We start from the raw sequence: 17,655 nt of genomic DNA, 5'->3' as shown, positions 1-17,655 counted from the left end.
GACAATCTTAATGGGTGATGGGATTTTATCCTGTATGTAGAAGGGCATATAATACCAAGTGTGACAAGTTAGCAAAACAAAGAATTGACAAGACTGATACCTCAAAGTCTCAACAGGTGGCTCAATACAAAAATCTCATAGTCAAGACACATAATAAATTTATAATACACATAATAAAACTTTATTTTTTCAGTTGTAATATAAAAATACTTGAGGAAAAATAATGTTTTGCCCATCTAAAGGAGGCCAAAACTGGAGGGGAAATTGCAATAAGCAAATCCCAGCAGACTCCTTGTCAAGAACCTTGGCTATGTTTCTAAATACTTAACGATCAAAGAACGGTATCCAACAATGCCATGTTCAGAGTAGACCCATTGAAATCATGCATATCTTCAATTCATTTAGTCATGCATATCTTCAATTCATTTATTTCATTGACTCTACTCTGAGTACAACTTAGTATGATTTCATTAACAGGTCAAAAGTATTTTTTAAAGTTGCACTGTTCACGTCCACGATAGCAGTCTTGCAATAAACTTAATTCCCTCGTGGTTTCTTCTACTAACTGCTTCAGATTGTATAAAATAGCCTGCAGAGAAGAACCAACAGTCTATGGGAACACACTTTCTAGCACTATCATTTCCAGAAAAACGTATTTTGAAGTTGTTGATCCAAACAACCATTGTTTTTATTCATTTTATACATTTCAAAGCTAGCTGTGGAGTAGTCCTCACTGAAGACTGTATGTCTGCTTCACATTTTTCAGTGAAAGTGTTATGATGAGGGAACGTGGATCTTTTCTGTTTTTGTGGACTGTTATATTTCCTTTCAGTTCTTCACCTGCAAAACAATGCACAAATGAAGCAACTTTTATTAGTTTACCAAGGAAATGGTTACACACACTGTTACTAAATTTGCATGCACAGTGGCACCTGCTTCATTGAAGGCACTTCTTGTAATATGGTAAAAAGTCATGACAATTGAGATCACATTTGGGTGGCATGTTTTTGAATATCTGGGTGGCATATTTTTTCACCATCCTATTAATGCAACAGTAGGAAGAAAAGAGTCACCCTTAAAACACTAGAGCACTGAATTCTGCCCCCAGTGACTCTGGAAAAGTCCTTCTGCCTTTTGTTTACCAGACTGAAACCCACCACTTCCAAAAGATTTCCCTAATGAGAATTCTGCAGACACTCACATAAAACCATAAAGTTGGTTCTCTCCTGCTCAGAGATAGGTTTAGGGAATCTACTTAATGCAACACCATTGCTTTGCTATCCCTTCAGTTGTTGGAAACTATGACATATGTTGTTTGACAGCTTTCTAATGATTTTAAAACAGAGACAGGGCTAAGGGCTGGGCAGAGACAGCGGGTAGGAAGGCAGCTAAGTGGCTACATACTTTTATGCTGCCTTTGACCTTTAAAACATAAACGCATGATATCCAAATTGGCACCTAGCAACCATCCTAAAACTTTTGTCAAGGAGAAAAAAAAGCAATCACGCTTGATAACCTTCTGTGAAGCCTCTGTCAGGTTATCTAATGGGAGATGGAGGCACAGGTACTTTAACAAAATGAAGGTTTTAACGACCATGCTTTTTATATATATATATATATATATATAAAAAAACCCACAGCCAAAACATCACAGCATTAGATAGGTAAATCCATCTGTTTGCAGTAGTCTGTCCTATGCTTTGTAATTGCATGAGTACTTGGAAATGGATTTTAAAGGATTTGGCTAAAGGGTATTTTGAAGAACTGCCTGTATTTAAGAAAGAACCAAATGTATTTATTTTATAAAAGGTAAAGGTACCCCTGCCCGTACGGGCCAGTCTTGACAGACTCTAGGGTTGTGCGCTCATCTCACTCTAGAGGCCGGGAGCCAGCGCTGTCCGCAGACACTTCTGGGTCATGTGGCCAGCGTGACAAGCTGCATCTGACGAGCCAGCGCAGCACACGGAATGCCGTTTACCTTCCCGCTAGTAAGCGGTCCCTATTTATCTACTTGCACCTGAGGGTGCTTTTGAACTGCTAGGCTGGCAGGCGCTGGGACCGAGCGACGGGAGCGCACCCCGCCGCAGGGATTTGAACCGCCGACCTTTCGATCAGCAAGTCCTAGGCGCTGAGGCTTTAACCCACAGCGCCACCTGCATCCCATTTATTTTATATTACAAAGTAATTTGCTGACTGTTTTTGTTTAAGATTTGCCAGCTCTTTCTGTAGGTGTTTAGTGCAGATATTTTGGCAATGTACCAAAAAGATCCTGCTTATTTAAATATTATCCCTAGATGTTTCAGCTGAATTTGTTTGTCCCAATCCTTCGAAGTGTGTTTAATTTGCTATTAAGCAGTTGCTTATATTCCACCCCAGAGACAAATGTGCTTCAGCAGCGAGCAAAATCATCATTACCACCTTTTATGTATCTTTAGAGGTTTTCAATTGTTTTATTAATTTAGGGGATGAACATAAAGCTGCTAGTATAAAAAAAGAGAGAGAAGTAGTTTAGTATAAATTTTGAAGACAGCACCAGCACATTTTATGTAAGAGCAAGTGTTTACTTGGCACTAGAGGAACTATAGCAGACTGTACAAAATGGAGAGCCACCGTACCTTCAAGGGATGAGGGAAACTTGTTTTTATAACCAAACACATTAATTCTCCAACATGTATGACAGAAGTCTAGATGAGCAATGAAATGAAAGGTTTTATCTGATGAACACGATAGAATTAAGAGAATTTTCAAGCCTTGGGCTGTAACTTAACTGGGAGCAAACTCCATTCAACTCAGCAGAAATTAATTCTGAAATGTCATATGTATGGAATTGTATAGATATATTCTATGGAATGGTGGCACTAAGCTTAAAGCAGCCTGAATTAAGGCACATATTGGCTTTCCCCCAGAGTGGCTTTCCTATTCACTCTTCAAACCAGGAAGTGCAACTTCCTGCATATGTTATGCCTCCCCTTGTATAGAAAAATTAGCAAAGTCTTATCTGTGCTCAGGCACTGAAGACTGTCAGCACTGACTAATTTATTTGTCCCATTTATTTTTCTTCTAATAGTGCAGCAGTTCGATCTATTCCCTTTATATAAAGCAACACCCCTCCTTGTATCTTTTTTTTAAATTGCGTTTTTAAATTTGAAATATAAATGCAATAAAAGAACATATTCTAGAACTTTTACTCCAAAGCATTTGGTCCATAGGAAATCCTGTCTTTTCCTTCTGCAGCCAATCCAACCCTTTCTCGTAACTCTTTCCTTCTTCTGAGAGAGCAGGTAGAGAAATTAATCTTCTTATGTCACAAAACATAATTTTGCAAATTGAGCCTGGAGATTTTGTGAATACATTGATGCATACTCTGTTACCTTTATAACATTGCTATTTGTATGAAGTTCAAAAAACCTGCATAGTGAAAGGGGAAGCTTTACTAAAATCACTGCAGGAGGAATGATTACTGATGGCTATTTTAAATTAATAGACCTTAAAATATCCCATCCAGATGCCTCATGTGTCTTCATAAGGGACAGATGCATGAAAAAATCAGCATGTTGGCAAAGTATAATCAATAGTTTCATAATTTATACCAGATTAACTAATGCAGCAGACATGGTTTGATTTTTTAATTCTATTCACAAATAGTCCAGTAATTTGTTATGAAAATAGTTAATGTACATTTGGCATAAAAACATACGGCATGTGCTCTCCACTTTTTGAGTAAATCATGGTTTCATCTGAATTGTTAGTGTAAAACAAAAATATGCATACATGTAATGGGTGGGAGTATCTCCTTAGAAGAGCTATCCCTGTTCTGGAACCGGGTGACTCTTTCATGTATTAAAATATCAGCTCCTAAGTAAGAATCTTCTATTAATGTCATGTGAACAGGACTAGAGATTGGTTTGATGAGAAAAAGTAAGAAGGAGGGGAAAAACCTATTTGGTACCACATGTGATGTTTTCCTGCCCCCCCCCCCGCCTTTTAAAATAATTGCCTTTAAAGTTGCATGATTGCTTTATTATAGTATTATCTTGAGTAGCAGATACTCTTTGTACTTGGAGTCTTCATAAATTCAAGAATATAACTAATCTGACCTTTTTAGCTCTATGGAGCACCATTGTTTCCTTTGTCAGAAGCTCTGAGAAGCACATTCAATAACTGCATAAATACAGAATTAAATCTCTGTGCTAGTTAATATTGCTGACAGGGGCCTTTTGTGAAGTCATCATAAGCATTCAAGAACAGCAAGACCATACATGCGTCGGAATGCAAGGCACATCTGAACCCATTGAGCTGATGGGATTAATCTTATTCATTGTTGTGTATGACCAGTTATGCAACAGTGAAGAACTGAGGCCTTTTTAAAAAAACAATTCCAAAAGAAAAGAGCAGCAGAAGAATTGAGGCCCTAAAAAAACCAACCCTTTCTATCCCCCACACCCCAAAGGCAGCAGAAAACTAATGATAGCTGAGAACTGAAGGTGTACTAGTTCATAAAAAATTAATTTGAATGATGCAAAATCTAACTCAAAATAATTTTGACAGTATAGACAAGATTTCACAATCATTTGGCGTATACATAAAAGAGGCTGGTCTAAAACACACACACACACACACATGTATAGAATTGATTAATATGTCCAATATGCGCCAATCTGCTCACAAAAATATCCTATGTCTGACAGCAGCACACAAAAGCCAGCCAAAATGTCCCTAAAAAGGTGGACAACCAGATCCTACTGTAGAGTTATAATTCTACCCCCTGGGGGGTTTTATCAGAACACACAGTCTAAGTTTAATTGCATAAAAATGAATTAAATTTGCTATTTAAGCAGCTCTAGTGATGCATACCTTGAGGCAAGCTGTAAGAGGCAACATTTCTATAACAACCTACCACAGCTTTCATTAAAGGCAGCCCCCAGTTATTTATAACCATGTTAATTGCATTAAGCAACCCAGACAATCAGTTTAATTCATTGTCATGAGGAAGATCTTCTCCTTTTCCTCGCCCCAACAGGCCACGTTAAATCTTTTGTGCCCAGCCATTTCCGTTGCTAAACTAAAGCAATGGCTGTGTAATCATAACAGAGAGGAAGATCAGACCAATTAATCAATGCCATATAGATATAAAATGACTGATGTGCTTTCAACAGCTCTACTGCTCTTATGCCCTGCAGAAAACGCTTCCAGAGACTGAGCTGCATCACCTATGCTCAATAAGATGCAAGGAAGGCACAAGTCATGTCATGGTTTGATCAAGACTGAATGCATTATCTTTTTACTGCAGTACTGTCATTCTTCCCTTGGAGAACACTTAAGTTGGCTTTGCATAGTAAAAAGTACAGCAAACAGGAACGGAACAAGAAGTGTGCTGTTTCTGTAGCATACAAAATTAGTAGGGTTTTTTCCTTCCTCTTAAAAAGGCACTGCTCTATGGCTGAGCATGTTCTACCATTTCTGCTCATGTATCGTTGAGCCTCTTGCTTAAACTGAAGGGCTACTCAGTGACACTACAAGATACTTATGGGACAAACTATTCATATGATGTGGTATTATTTGTTTATAATATTTATTAGACACCCAATTAACAGACTCTCTGGGGATGCACAAGATGATTCAACCATTTCCAGTGCAAACAAAGGAGGGAAAGAGAAGACCAGCTCCAATTACAACAATTAGGACTCAATTACAGCTCTCAGACAAGACAGAAAGTTTGTGGGATTATCATGCAAGTACTGTACAGAAACAGTACTCAAATGGAGAAAATAGTTTGGCATGCCTACTTTTCACTGTACCCAATAATAAAAGGATAGAAAATGCTATTGGGGATCCAGAGGAGCTCCTTTGTCTTGAGCAGAGGTTATAGTGGCCTTTTCAAATGTTATGGCCTGTGAAATCCAAGGGATCATGGAAACGGCCCCAACGTGAAGCACACAGTAGCAAAAAACCAATGGGACAACAGTAGTGAGACACAATTGTGGAAATGTGTGTGCAGCTGCTATAGAAATCTTCAAAGGAGCTTATCAGTGAAGCAGAATCAAATGAAAAAAGGCACATCCAAATACTGCAAAAAAAAAAAAACTATAACCGATTTGAATAGGAGGTGAAAAGTATGCTTAATAGGTGCAATGTGCAGGAGGAGAAGGAAGAGGATACAGGAGGTTACTAGGGGGTGGTTAGTAAGTAAGGTGGGGTGGCACAAAAGGTGGGGGAGGTAGTGGCAAGGACATGAGGATGAAGGTGAAAATGGGTGCAAAGGGGGGGCTGCAGAACAGAAGACAGAAGTGGCTCCAGAAATGGATTTGGGAAAGCTGGTGGCATGGGGTGGGAAGGGGGTTAATGGAGGAATGGTAGGGGAGCTGACAAGCAAAGGAGAAGCTTCTAGTATTGTATATTGCGTATTATCTTTGCTGGGGTGTGTGTGTTAAGTTAAAAAGGCATCTCTTGCACATTACAGAGGCCATGCGCATAAAGGGGGGAGGAGTTTTGTCCAGAAAGGATGCAAGTCCGACTGAACTTCATTAAAGCAGCCAAGATTTGGTCTGCATAGTGCAAAGTAATATTTGCAAAGGAAGATTTTTCTAACTAGAGTGGTAGGAACTGATATGAATGAGTGATGTTCAAGAATATGATGGCGATTCACAGTGAGGTACAACAGAATGCTGTCACCATGCTCCATTTGTTCGTAATACCTTGCTGCATAGCTAAATGACAGAAGAAAGGGCAGCCTTAATATGTTATAGACAAGGGGAGCTATCCACTTTGAAGGGCATTTTTTGAAGTACATTCTTGACTGACATAGATATGCCCCATAGATTTCACAAGGCTACCTCATGAATGCTCAATGGTGTTTTTATGCAAGAACTGTCTTTAGCTTTGAAGCCTACCACAAATTAGAAGTCTTCCAGCTCTTAAAAGTTTTTTATTTCTCGCCAAAATAGAAAGGATATGCTTGAGAGCATCTCTGACTTACTAGGCTGCGATCTCAACCTAATGTTTAATATAACTTTTCTTGAAATCTTAAAAAAAAAGATTTTGTACTGACTTACTCTGAACGGGAGAAAAACCATTAACTTGAACCAAAAAAAGAGGGGGGGAAACCACACAAAACCCATTAGCAATAAAACAGCACATGGTTGCATTTTATGTTCTTGATAATGCCTTGCAGTGAAAATAAAATGTTTGTTGTTTTCCACAGCAATTTAAAAGGTTGTACACAGCAGAGCAGTGCAGCCAAAACTCGTCAGAGGAAAACACTTTTCTGAAGACCCGTTCAGCCTTGGTAGTTTAATATTCTAGGTAGGAGAAAATATGTACACACCGATAGACATTTTTAATGTATATGTCACGTGATTTATTCTGTCAAATGGGCAACTACTGCAAAAGTCATATGTGAATTAGCCTTGACACTCTTCTTCCCTATGGGTTGTGTTCAACTAAGTCCTACTCTGAGTAGACACACTGAAATTAATGAATGCCATCCACTGTTTTTAAATTTTAAAGACATATACACTTTACTGATGAATGGGCTGGTAATGAAGTGTGCTGCTTACATGCAAGCCTGCAATATGAGGGAGCTTTTGACATTGAGATTTGGACATATCCCCATGTTTGGCACCCCAAGAGGGACCAGAGAGATAAATCAGAGAGATAAATCAGAATTAATTTTTTATAATATTTGAAACTAGCTTACTGTCTCAAAAGGAAATTAGCATGTTTACTGAAAATCTATAAACAGCACACTAATACCAGTTTGAGCTTAGGAACACCAAAACCAGTACACAAATTGTTCTTAGAAGCATTCCTAGGAACCAACAGGAAAACTAGGACGTTGGTCAGTGAAAAAGAGAGGCTTTGGGTTAATTGGGTAAGGACATTGGGTTGAATGAAAGTGGTATCACAGTGCAAAAATGAATGAAGTTGCTTGTTTGCAGAAGGAAAAGGGGAGGTTATCAGGGAAGTTTGGCTAGCGGGGTTTGGGGAATGTTTTTAGGTGAAAACCAGAAGAAATTAGACTTTGAGGAAATGGCTGCTTTCATCTTCAATCCCTTTCTCCTACACCCGCTTTTTTTGCAACCCTCTTTGTGCCCCCATTTCCCCCTTCACTCCCTTTTCAACTCCACCCTGAAGGGTTAAACAAAAGCAGAAGTTCTGGTGGAGAGTAAATTATGTATGGATTCTGGAACACATGACAAGGAAATACTGATAACCAGATTTACTGTGATCACTGGTATAGAAAGATCATGCACTTATTAGGTCCATATGCTCAGGGTCTAAGATTGTTCTTAAAGTCACTGGACCTTAGTTAACAGAGTTCTTATAGTAGATTAGACAGACACCTATTTTTTAATGTTAAGCGTGTTCTGACAAATGCCACTGCACATTTATTAATGTAGAACAAGCAAGAAACGTCAGCTAAAATGACCTGTAGAAAAAGGTTGATTAGAAGCCTAAGACCATCAAATCCAACTCAAGCACACACATTTGGAGTTGAGACACTGGGCAAAGAAAGTTTCATGTATGCCTGCCTCAATACATGAAAGTGCATCTTCCTGGACTGTTTACTCCATTTCAGCAGCCCAAGAGACTACATTCAAAGGGAGTCTTGTATTCTTCAGGTTAGATCAGGTACCCTCCAGGTGTCGTTGGATTCCAATTCCCATTTGCCCCAACCAGCATGGTGAATGGTCAGGCATCATGGGAACTGTGGTCCTGGAGCATCTGGAGGGTACCATGTTGTCTACCCCTGGACTACACATAGATCAAAAGCAACTAAGGCCTGCTTCACTAAGAGGCTACAGTGGCCTTATTAATTCTTTCTTCATGCACGGCTTCTACATGTGGACAAGTGGGCAGTGGATGTCTACCGCTGGCCCTGCTCCTGACCCTGAATACTGCACTGGTCATGCCACATTTGGTTGCAGTGCTCTCTGCAGGAAGGGAGGGGAAATTTAATAAAATCAGACAAGTCTACATATGAACAGCTGCTCCTACGCTGCTTTCCCAGCCACGCAACCAGTACTATCAGGGGCGTGGCCAGAAGCACAGTTCCACTGCAGAAGCTACACATGGAGAACAACTGTGTGTGCATATTGTGTATTTCACCACCCCTGAAGCCACTGCATATGAATGCATTTTCCTTCTCTCCCTTGGGAAGTTATGGCCCAACATACTCTTCCCTGCATATGAATGCGGGTAGATTCTGTAAATATACACTACTTCTACATGAAGTGTATGCTCAACTTAGAAACATGTTAAGTAATATGCTGGTAAAATTTGATTTAAGCAAACAGTGACTTGCTCTGCACATGTAGTGTGAACAAGTCATTATGACATGGTATGTAAACATCACTACTCACTGGGGAAATAAGGGACCAAAGTCTTTCTTGGACTCTTACAACTCCTGGCTAGATGACAGGGGTTGCAGTTTTGATTGTTGTCATGTAAAAAGTCCCTGCATGTAGAAAGCTAGTATATGGGGGAGAAATATTTTTACCTAGTCCTCTTTCTTTTGTTCTACTTGCCTATGTGCAGAGTATGTGTATTCATCTATCTAGTGAAAGAGCATTCATAATGCAATACTGCATGAGGCAAAGTCCTTGTAAGCCTCTAGTCACATTATTTTGGTGAACTAAAAGCAAGAACTTTCACCTATAGTATAAGGCAGGAGGGAAATTATTATTGGATGTTGTGCAGGAAATTCCCAAGTGTTTACTTTCAGCTTTGGAAACAAATCTGAAAGTGTATCAAGAAGAATCTAGTATTATAGAAATTATATTTAGCTAAGAAAAAAATACTGTACCTTCTACCACAGAAATTGGGTTCTCCAAAAAAAATGCTGTTTGCTTCCAGTGTGTTTTGGTACAGCAGGGACTAGTTGAGAACAATACCTGCAGTGACAGAGTTCAAAAATCTGTGATGACATACAAGACTTAATATCATGCTACATTAATCTAGCACACATACATTAAATGCTTGCAACAGCAAAACAGACTTATTCCAAAACACCTTAAGGCAAAAAGCTGACAAAATATATATCTTTAAATTAATTTTGAACATGTACTCACTGTTTTACTGCAATTCTTCTCAAAATATATATCAAAATATCCAGCAACGGCCTGCAATTTAGAAATAAACAAACATCAGCAATCTTCACATTCATTATCCTTGAAGTGTTTCTTGATATCATCAATATAATTGCTGGAAATAATATATTGAGTAATACCAAGTTCTTGCTTGGGCATGGGCATTCAAAACAAACTGAAAACTCAACCACCTTGATGTCATTCAGCAAATACAATGGCTCCTTAACATGTTGTTTAAGGCCAGCAAATATGAAGGGTTAAAGCTGTGGCCTTTATTCAGTTAAGGTTTGTCCTTCCATTTTCATTACTGTAATAGAAGCAATATTGTTGTGTTTCCAGGGTATGGAGAATGGGGAGCTACTGCAAATACACTGCTCAGAATCAAAGTACAAATGAAAAGACTACCAAAGCCAGCCAAAACTGTCCAAAGCATGCATTCATTTGTCTGGTTACTTTAAGAGGGCTCTTGCCTCTGGTGCATCAAACTGTGTTGCAGAAAATGCATCAGATCATAAGAAGGAAGTAAGAAGAGCTTCTGGATAAGATCAGGCCAAAGGCCCTTCTAGTCCAACAACCAGATGCCCATGGCAGAACCTGAGTGCAACAGAGATCTCCTCATTTGTGATCCCAGCAAGTGGCTTTCAGAGGCATACTGCCTTCAACAGTGGAAGTGGAACACAGCCATCAGGGTTAGTAGTCACTGATGGCCTTATCTTCCATGAATTGGTCTAATCCTCTTCTAAAAGCCTCACTACCTCTTGTGACAGCACACTCCCTAGTTTTTGCTACATGCCTAAACCACAAGAAGCTAAATGCTACATACAAGTCCAGTTAAGACCATCTTCCAGTTGCAAGAACAATGGAAAGTGGCCTACATATTGCTAAACACCCACAAAGCCTAATTATGCTCTCAATCCCACCCCAGCCAATAAGCATGGATTCAATAGATACAAACTCTAAAATGTTCCCTCAAGTAACCATGGCTAGTGAGCACCACATGGTTCCTTTCCCCACTGTCTGCTGCTGACTGATGCAATTTTCAAACAGAAATCTGCATCTGCATGTGGGCAGCATTCTCTGTACAAGAACATGGATGAAAGGCCGCTCATGAAGGACATCTGTCAAACACCCCACCGCCACCAAGAATGAAGCATCATTCATGAGTTTTCCTCAATAACTGGGAAGTTTCAAATTGCAATTGGTATTGATAAGCACCAAACGGTGACAAGGTCCTTGAAGAATACATCAATAAGTGAATGCAACCATCTGGAATGGTTCTAGTGTGTCAGTCATGTTCTAGCACTACCCAATCCAAATGGATGATGCAACCATTTCAGAGCACAAGGGGACGAAAACCTGCCCTTTAGACTCTATTCGACTTTAGCCAGTACCTTACCTAACAGAATGCTAAATCCTAACGAAGCAACTGCAGTGCTTCTATATTCCACAGGCCAGATTCCCATGAAGTGAAAGAGGCCCAGATTCAGCAGAGCCTCCCACTGAAGAAAGGGTGGGGAGACAATTTTCACCTGTTTTCCCCTTCCCTTTCCATCTCCCTACCCCACCCATCTCATGGCCCTGGAGGGTTCCTCAGTCTTGCACTGCAGTTTTTCAGAGGGCTGCAGACTCCCCCCTTTTCTCCATCCAGCAGGGGCATCGTGTGAGTGGAGAAATACTGAATAAGCAAATTATGTTTTTTAACTATTTGGGTTTCTTTCCTCATCACCCCAGGCAATGGAACAAATGCATTCCCCTCCTTTGCATTATTAGCAAAGTGCTCTCTACTGTCATACAGGAAGCTGCCTTATATCACGTCATGCAACAGATCTTTCCATCTCCCCACCACCCCCAAAAAGCCTCTCCAGAGAGTCACCACACATTGTGGGCTGTGTTCCACAGGGCTGCAGGGGGCAAGGGAATTCCCCCAAATCTGGCATAGAGGTCTTGCACTTTTCACATCACCATCCACAATGTCTGTTAGGTCTTCCCAAGTCTCTGGAAAGGCTGGGAGGGGACTCTAGGGGAAAATATACATTGTGCAAGCTGTCTTCTGTTCATGAAATGCTGCATATGCTCCTGTGTTTTAATTTTCCTACCACATGAGTGGGCAATTTTAAAACACATTGAGAGTTATTCAACTATATTTTACTTAGAGTAGACACACTGAAATTAATGAACATGACTAAGTTAGGCCTACTAATTTCAACAGGTCTACTTTGAGTAAAACTTGGTTGAATTGAATGTCTGCTATTCATGTTTCCCCTTTCTGTACAAATTGCTGGATTCTATGATATTTTATATTCTGTTTCTTCCTGGTTGTGGAACTGTCTGATGTATGTCAAAGCCACAGTCGGAGACACAAATATTTTCCAGGGGGGTTTTATTAAAGGGGAAGGCTTGCTTGAACAACTAATGTTACGCCATTCCTCCCACTTTAGTTTTCTGTCTTCCTTCTTAAAAGTTGCATATATCTTTTATCTCTTAATATTACAGACTGGATGTCGAACGAAAGACCAGTGTACTTCCTCACAGTTCATCTTCTGCAGAACCATTCTAACTGAGACTTGCTATATACATTTGAGAGATTAGATAGCTTCGTAATTTAGCGGAGCAATCATTTTTATTTATTTGACCTTTTATCCAACATTATACGAACAGCTTTGAGACAAGATACAAAATATATTTTTTAAGTTAAAGCAGAAAGGTCAGCGTAGAAAATAGAATATAAAGATAAAAACTGCAATAAAACTGAAAATGGTGTTGGCTCTTAGAAACAGTTACTTCAGGTATTATTTTGTTTTACATGCAAGTGACTTATGCTTGCTTTTACCTCCTTCCCCACCACAGCACTTCGTCTGACAACAGATATATAGGCCCCCAGAGAAATAATCACAATAGACTCCAGCATCTCCACTAGAGTCATTCAAACACTATTCTCTGAACAGTAACCAGTAGGAAATTGAAAGCAAACACAATGGGATTGGTCGTATATAACTGAAGATCTGGCCTATTGAGCACTGCGAAAGGATGCTTTTTGTTAAAGATACACCGCAGTAGAGTAATTATTCTGCCTTCTGTTCTCAACATCCCATCAACAGACAGAACCGCTCTGCATGTTGAGGGGAAGGTGGTTGTTTTGAAAAGTAGGCAAGCAAAAAAGAGCAAGGAGGTTAATGAGATGTAGAAATTCACAAAAAAACCCTCCACAACAAATTTCTCCTGCTCATAAACCAAGTCAGCTATGCAGAGGGGAAAAGGAGGAGCACCAGAGCTGCAAATGTGATCATTAAGCCTGTATGCAGACCTGTGAAATCAATTCACAGACCAAGCTGACATTGAAATATAAGCCAGGCTAGTTTGCCTTAATGTAGAAATTCTCCCAAATATATTACTGGGAACATGTAAATAATCAGACATCGGTAGCCATAAGGTAACCAATCTGGGAACTGCAAGTACAAGGTGTCTCTCTCTCTGTGTGTGCATGATTTCTCACACAAATCAAATATATTGCAGCTCTGTGCCTTAATTATTTGTTCTGTTGCCACAGCGGGGCACAATTTTATTCACAAAAACCACAAAATAAGCAGTCTCTCACTCTAAAAAAACCCAGTGTCTGTTGAAGATGGTGAAACACCCACAGTTTACCCATTCGTTATCCTGTATTTCAGGCATCTCATTTTAATTTTTTTAAGAACAGAGCAAAGCACAGATTTGAGCAAATCTCAAATCGGCTTCTTCATTTACCTGTGCCGCTTCTCTAGGAAAACACTTCTGTTCCCAATTGTAAATCCCTGTCTGATTTATACAAACCCCTGTGAAACCAGTTAAAAGCAATTTGACCAATTCACTTAGGAGAGAGGAAATTAAAAGTTACCATCATCGCTATCAGCTGCAGGGAGTAATTTATCATTTTTGTTCCTCGTCAGTATCGTGTTCCAACAGCATGCAGCTAGAGCAGATACAATTAGGCAGCTGGCCACAGAAGTAGGAGGATAATGTGCTTTTGATGGAGTTTATCCAAGCATGGAGATGAAATGCTTGTAAGCCATGCAGCAGAGAGGGAGAGGGAGACAGACAATCACTATGTTCTTGGTGCAGAAATACCACTTTTGTTTTTAAAATGATATTTCTTAAATGAAAACAACTCAGTACCTCAAGATTACTGAATGATCCTTACTCTTCAAAGGGGGAGGGGGGGTACTGAAGAAAATTTACTTCGTTTATTGTACCCTGTACAAAGCCTCATTCCATCTCAAAAGTAGAATAACTGAGCACATTAGGTATTATTCAAGTAGTCTTTGTACCATACTATTCAAAGTTTGATACTGTCTGAAAATTAAATTATCTTCAGCCTTGTAAAACTGCTTCTCATATGGCAAAGCGTTAGCTTTTTATTCCTTGATGAAAGCAGTTCCTCTTTCATTCATCACTTCCAAGTTGGGGTCTGCAAAGATCATGGAGGGGAAATAAATGGCAGAGAAATTCTCTCCACCCTAGTATAGTAGTGAATTGCTGAACTTTGCAGCCAGATAATAGATTCCTGCTCACCTAGCTCTAAATCTCAGCAGTCTATTGCTATAACCTAATTGACCTATAGGGACACGGGTGGCGCTGTGGGTTAAACCACAGAACCTAGGACTTGCCGATCAGAAGGTTGGCAGTTCGCATCCCCACAATGGGGCGAGCTCCCGTTGCTCCCTGCTCCTGCCCACCTAGCAGTTCGAAAGCGTGTCAAAGTGCAAGTAGATAAATAGGTACCGCTCCAGTGGGAAGGTAAACTGCGTTTCTGTGCGCTGCTCTGGTTCGCCAGAAGCAGCTTAGTCATGCTGGCCACATGACCTGGAAGCTGTATGCCGGCTCCCTCGGCCAATAAAGTGAGATGAGCGCCGCAACCCCAGAGTCGGCCACGACTGGACCTAATGGTCAGGGGTCCCTTTACCTTTAATTGACCTATAGTGGTGATACCTGAGATTTGGGTCTATTAGTAGCTGCCTGGCTCGCACAATTTCAACAATACAGATTGAAGTAGGAGGGTATTTTTCCTCCCATTGGAGAGTATATGAGAATTTGGGTGCAAAATTGGGTCAGCGTAAGTATGTGCCATGCGTCCCCTGATGCCAACACTCCACCCCCAGGATAACGTTAAGTTGTCAGGGGGTGAACGAGGTCAATATATGCTTAATCCTGTTTTCTTCACACCACCACCACCGTTTCCCTCTAGCTAACACAACAACATTTAATGCATCCAAGACAGCAATGAGCATGGCAGTCCTTAGCTTTTAAAATTACAAGCAAATAAGTTCCTGCATATATGGGGAGTTATCCAATCTACCACCTCCTCTGTGGGTGAGCCAGAAGTTATGTGTGGAACCACCCGAGTATGAATCAGAAGGGGGAAAGCAGGGTTAAAATTTGCATTGCCTATTCTTACTGCTCCCAACCCCGAAACCAGCCAATCATGCGGCAGAACTCTCAGCAGTCTTTAAAGGGCCCTCAAAGGCAGATTCCATGCTTTTAGAGCGAACCCACCATTGTCCACTCAGAAGTCAGTCTCATCATATTCAACAAGGCTTACTGCCAGGTAAGTGGGTGGAGGACTGAAGTCTTAGCCATATAGCAAAACTTAATAAGATTACCGCTAACACCACCAAGAACCTATCAACAGCAATTGATACTGAACTTAATAAAGGTAAAGGTACCCCTGCCCGTACGGGCCAGTCATGTCCGGCTCTGGGGTTGTGCGCCCATCTCACTTAAGAGGCCGGGGGCCAGCACTGTCCGAAGAAACTTTCGGGTCACGTGGCCAGTGTGACAAGCTGCATCTGACGAGCCAGCGCAGCACACAGAAACGGCGTTTACCTTCCCGCTAGTAAGCGGTCCCTATTTATCTACTTGTACCCGGGGGTGCTTTCGAACTGCTAGGTTGGCAGGCGCTGGGACCGAACCATGGGAGCGCACCCCGCCGCGGGGATTCGAACTGCCAACCTGACGATCGGCAAGTCCTAGGCGCTGAGGTTTTACCCACAGCGCCACCCGTGTCCCTAACTGAACTTAATAACTGATATTAACTAAAAGCTTCTCACAATACCTGTTTTGTGCTAGGGAGGAAACCATCTATCAAGCACATTAATTTTAGTATGTATACTGTGATTTCAATCAAGTAAACTTGGGCAATTCAATTTAGTTTTTAGCCTGCTTAATCCCAAAAGATCTGTGAATGTAGCAATATATTAAAGCTGATTATCAGACATTTTAAGAGTACCTATTGGGGGGGGGGGTGGAACCAGATATCCATGCACATGATGCACTTGTATTTCTGCTCTTTGCTTACAGAGCCCATGAGGTTGGGTAAAGTGGTGGAAGCACAAGAGGCGGTGCCCTGCCTGTTCAACCGCTTGCAGAATGCTCTCTCTTGCCGGGAGCATTCCAGCGCATGACAGTGCCGCTCATCTTTTCTGCCCCGGGGCAAAGAAGATGAGTATTAAAGCACTGAGGAATGCTCCTCCTCTCATGTGAGGCGAGGTGTGGCAGGGGGGCAGGGAGAGGCACATTCCCGTTTCACCTCAGGTGGTGAAATTTCAAATTGGCCTATGGCGAGAACATGCAAACACATGGTCAGCTTGGTCCGAAATGAATTGCCAAAAAGACACTGAAGAATAAAATTGTTGTATGGCTCGAACAGCCAAAATACAATTATTTACAGACATCTGAAATGGCTATTTTGAGTAAAATTGTTCACAGGCTGCCCAACCCACTTTGGCTAAACACACACCTTACACTTTGCTTGTATCTATGATAGAAATGGGAAGTTGACATATAAGGACTGGGGAATGGCACAGAGGATCAGGCCCACAATAATGGCAGGGGTTTGGGTCATGAGAAAGCAGGGGGTAGAGGAGAACAGGCAGATTTATGAAGAGGGAGGGAGTGTTAAAATGTTAATAGCTGCCTGTTCCAAGATGGGTAGGAATTTCACAGTGACCTGCAAACCTGGGTCAGTGACTGTATATTAAAGTTCTAAGAGTGGCTGAACATGAATCTCTAGATATATGCCAAAGTCTACTTTCCAATGTTGTAGACTGTGCCTGGCCCATAAATATCCCGATGTAAAGCTAAGGAATTTATAGTTACAACATGGATTGATTGGAACTCTCCCCAAATGGTTCTAAAAATAGAAATATTGCCTTGAAGAACAACGCTCAACTTCCTCTTCCCTTAAGTTTCTGGACTAAATCAAATAGAAAACACATTGTGGTGTCAATAACTGGACACAGTATTCCAAGTGTGGACTGAGCAAGGCATAATAGAGTGGAACTATTACTTTGCTTGATCTGGACACTATACTTCTGTTGATGTAGTTTGACTCTGAACTGAGACTCTAACCCATCTTTCCTCAAAGGGGAAAAACAGCCACATTAGTTTTAAGACCAAAAATGTTATGACATTAAACCTTTATTCTTGTATCTTAAGCCAAACTAAAATTCTACATACAGAAAATCAAGGGTGAATATTTGTCCAGCTGAAGAAATACACTTTTAAACCATCTTCAAAATCTCCAATACATATA

General features: G+C 40.6%; 1 protein-coding gene across 1 annotated transcript in view; it reads right to left on the bottom strand.

Annotated features, from left to right (window-relative positions):
• Window positions 1–663: 663 nt before the first annotated feature.
• PRMT3 (protein arginine methyltransferase 3) overlaps window positions 664–17,655 on the bottom strand; it is a 59,522-nt gene continuing 42,530 nt past the window's right edge. The window contains exons 14-16 of the mRNA XM_083754386.1: window positions 10,071–10,121; window positions 9,806–9,893; window positions 664–840 (exon numbers count right to left, since the gene is read on the bottom strand). Coding sequence (XP_083610512.1) covers window positions 731–840; window positions 9,806–9,893; window positions 10,071–10,121 — 249 coding nt within the window. The 3' untranslated portion in view covers window positions 664–730. The remainder of the gene's footprint in view (window positions 841–9,805; window positions 9,894–10,070; window positions 10,122–17,655) is intronic.

Source organism: Podarcis gaigeae (genome assembly GCF_964106915.1).
Source record: "Podarcis gaigeae genome assembly, chromosome: 1".
Lineage (NCBI taxonomy): Eukaryota > Metazoa > Chordata > Lepidosauria > Squamata > Lacertidae > Podarcis > Podarcis gaigeae.
Note: the sequence above shows the minus strand (reverse complement) of the source record. Positions and strands in the feature narration are given on the sequence as shown.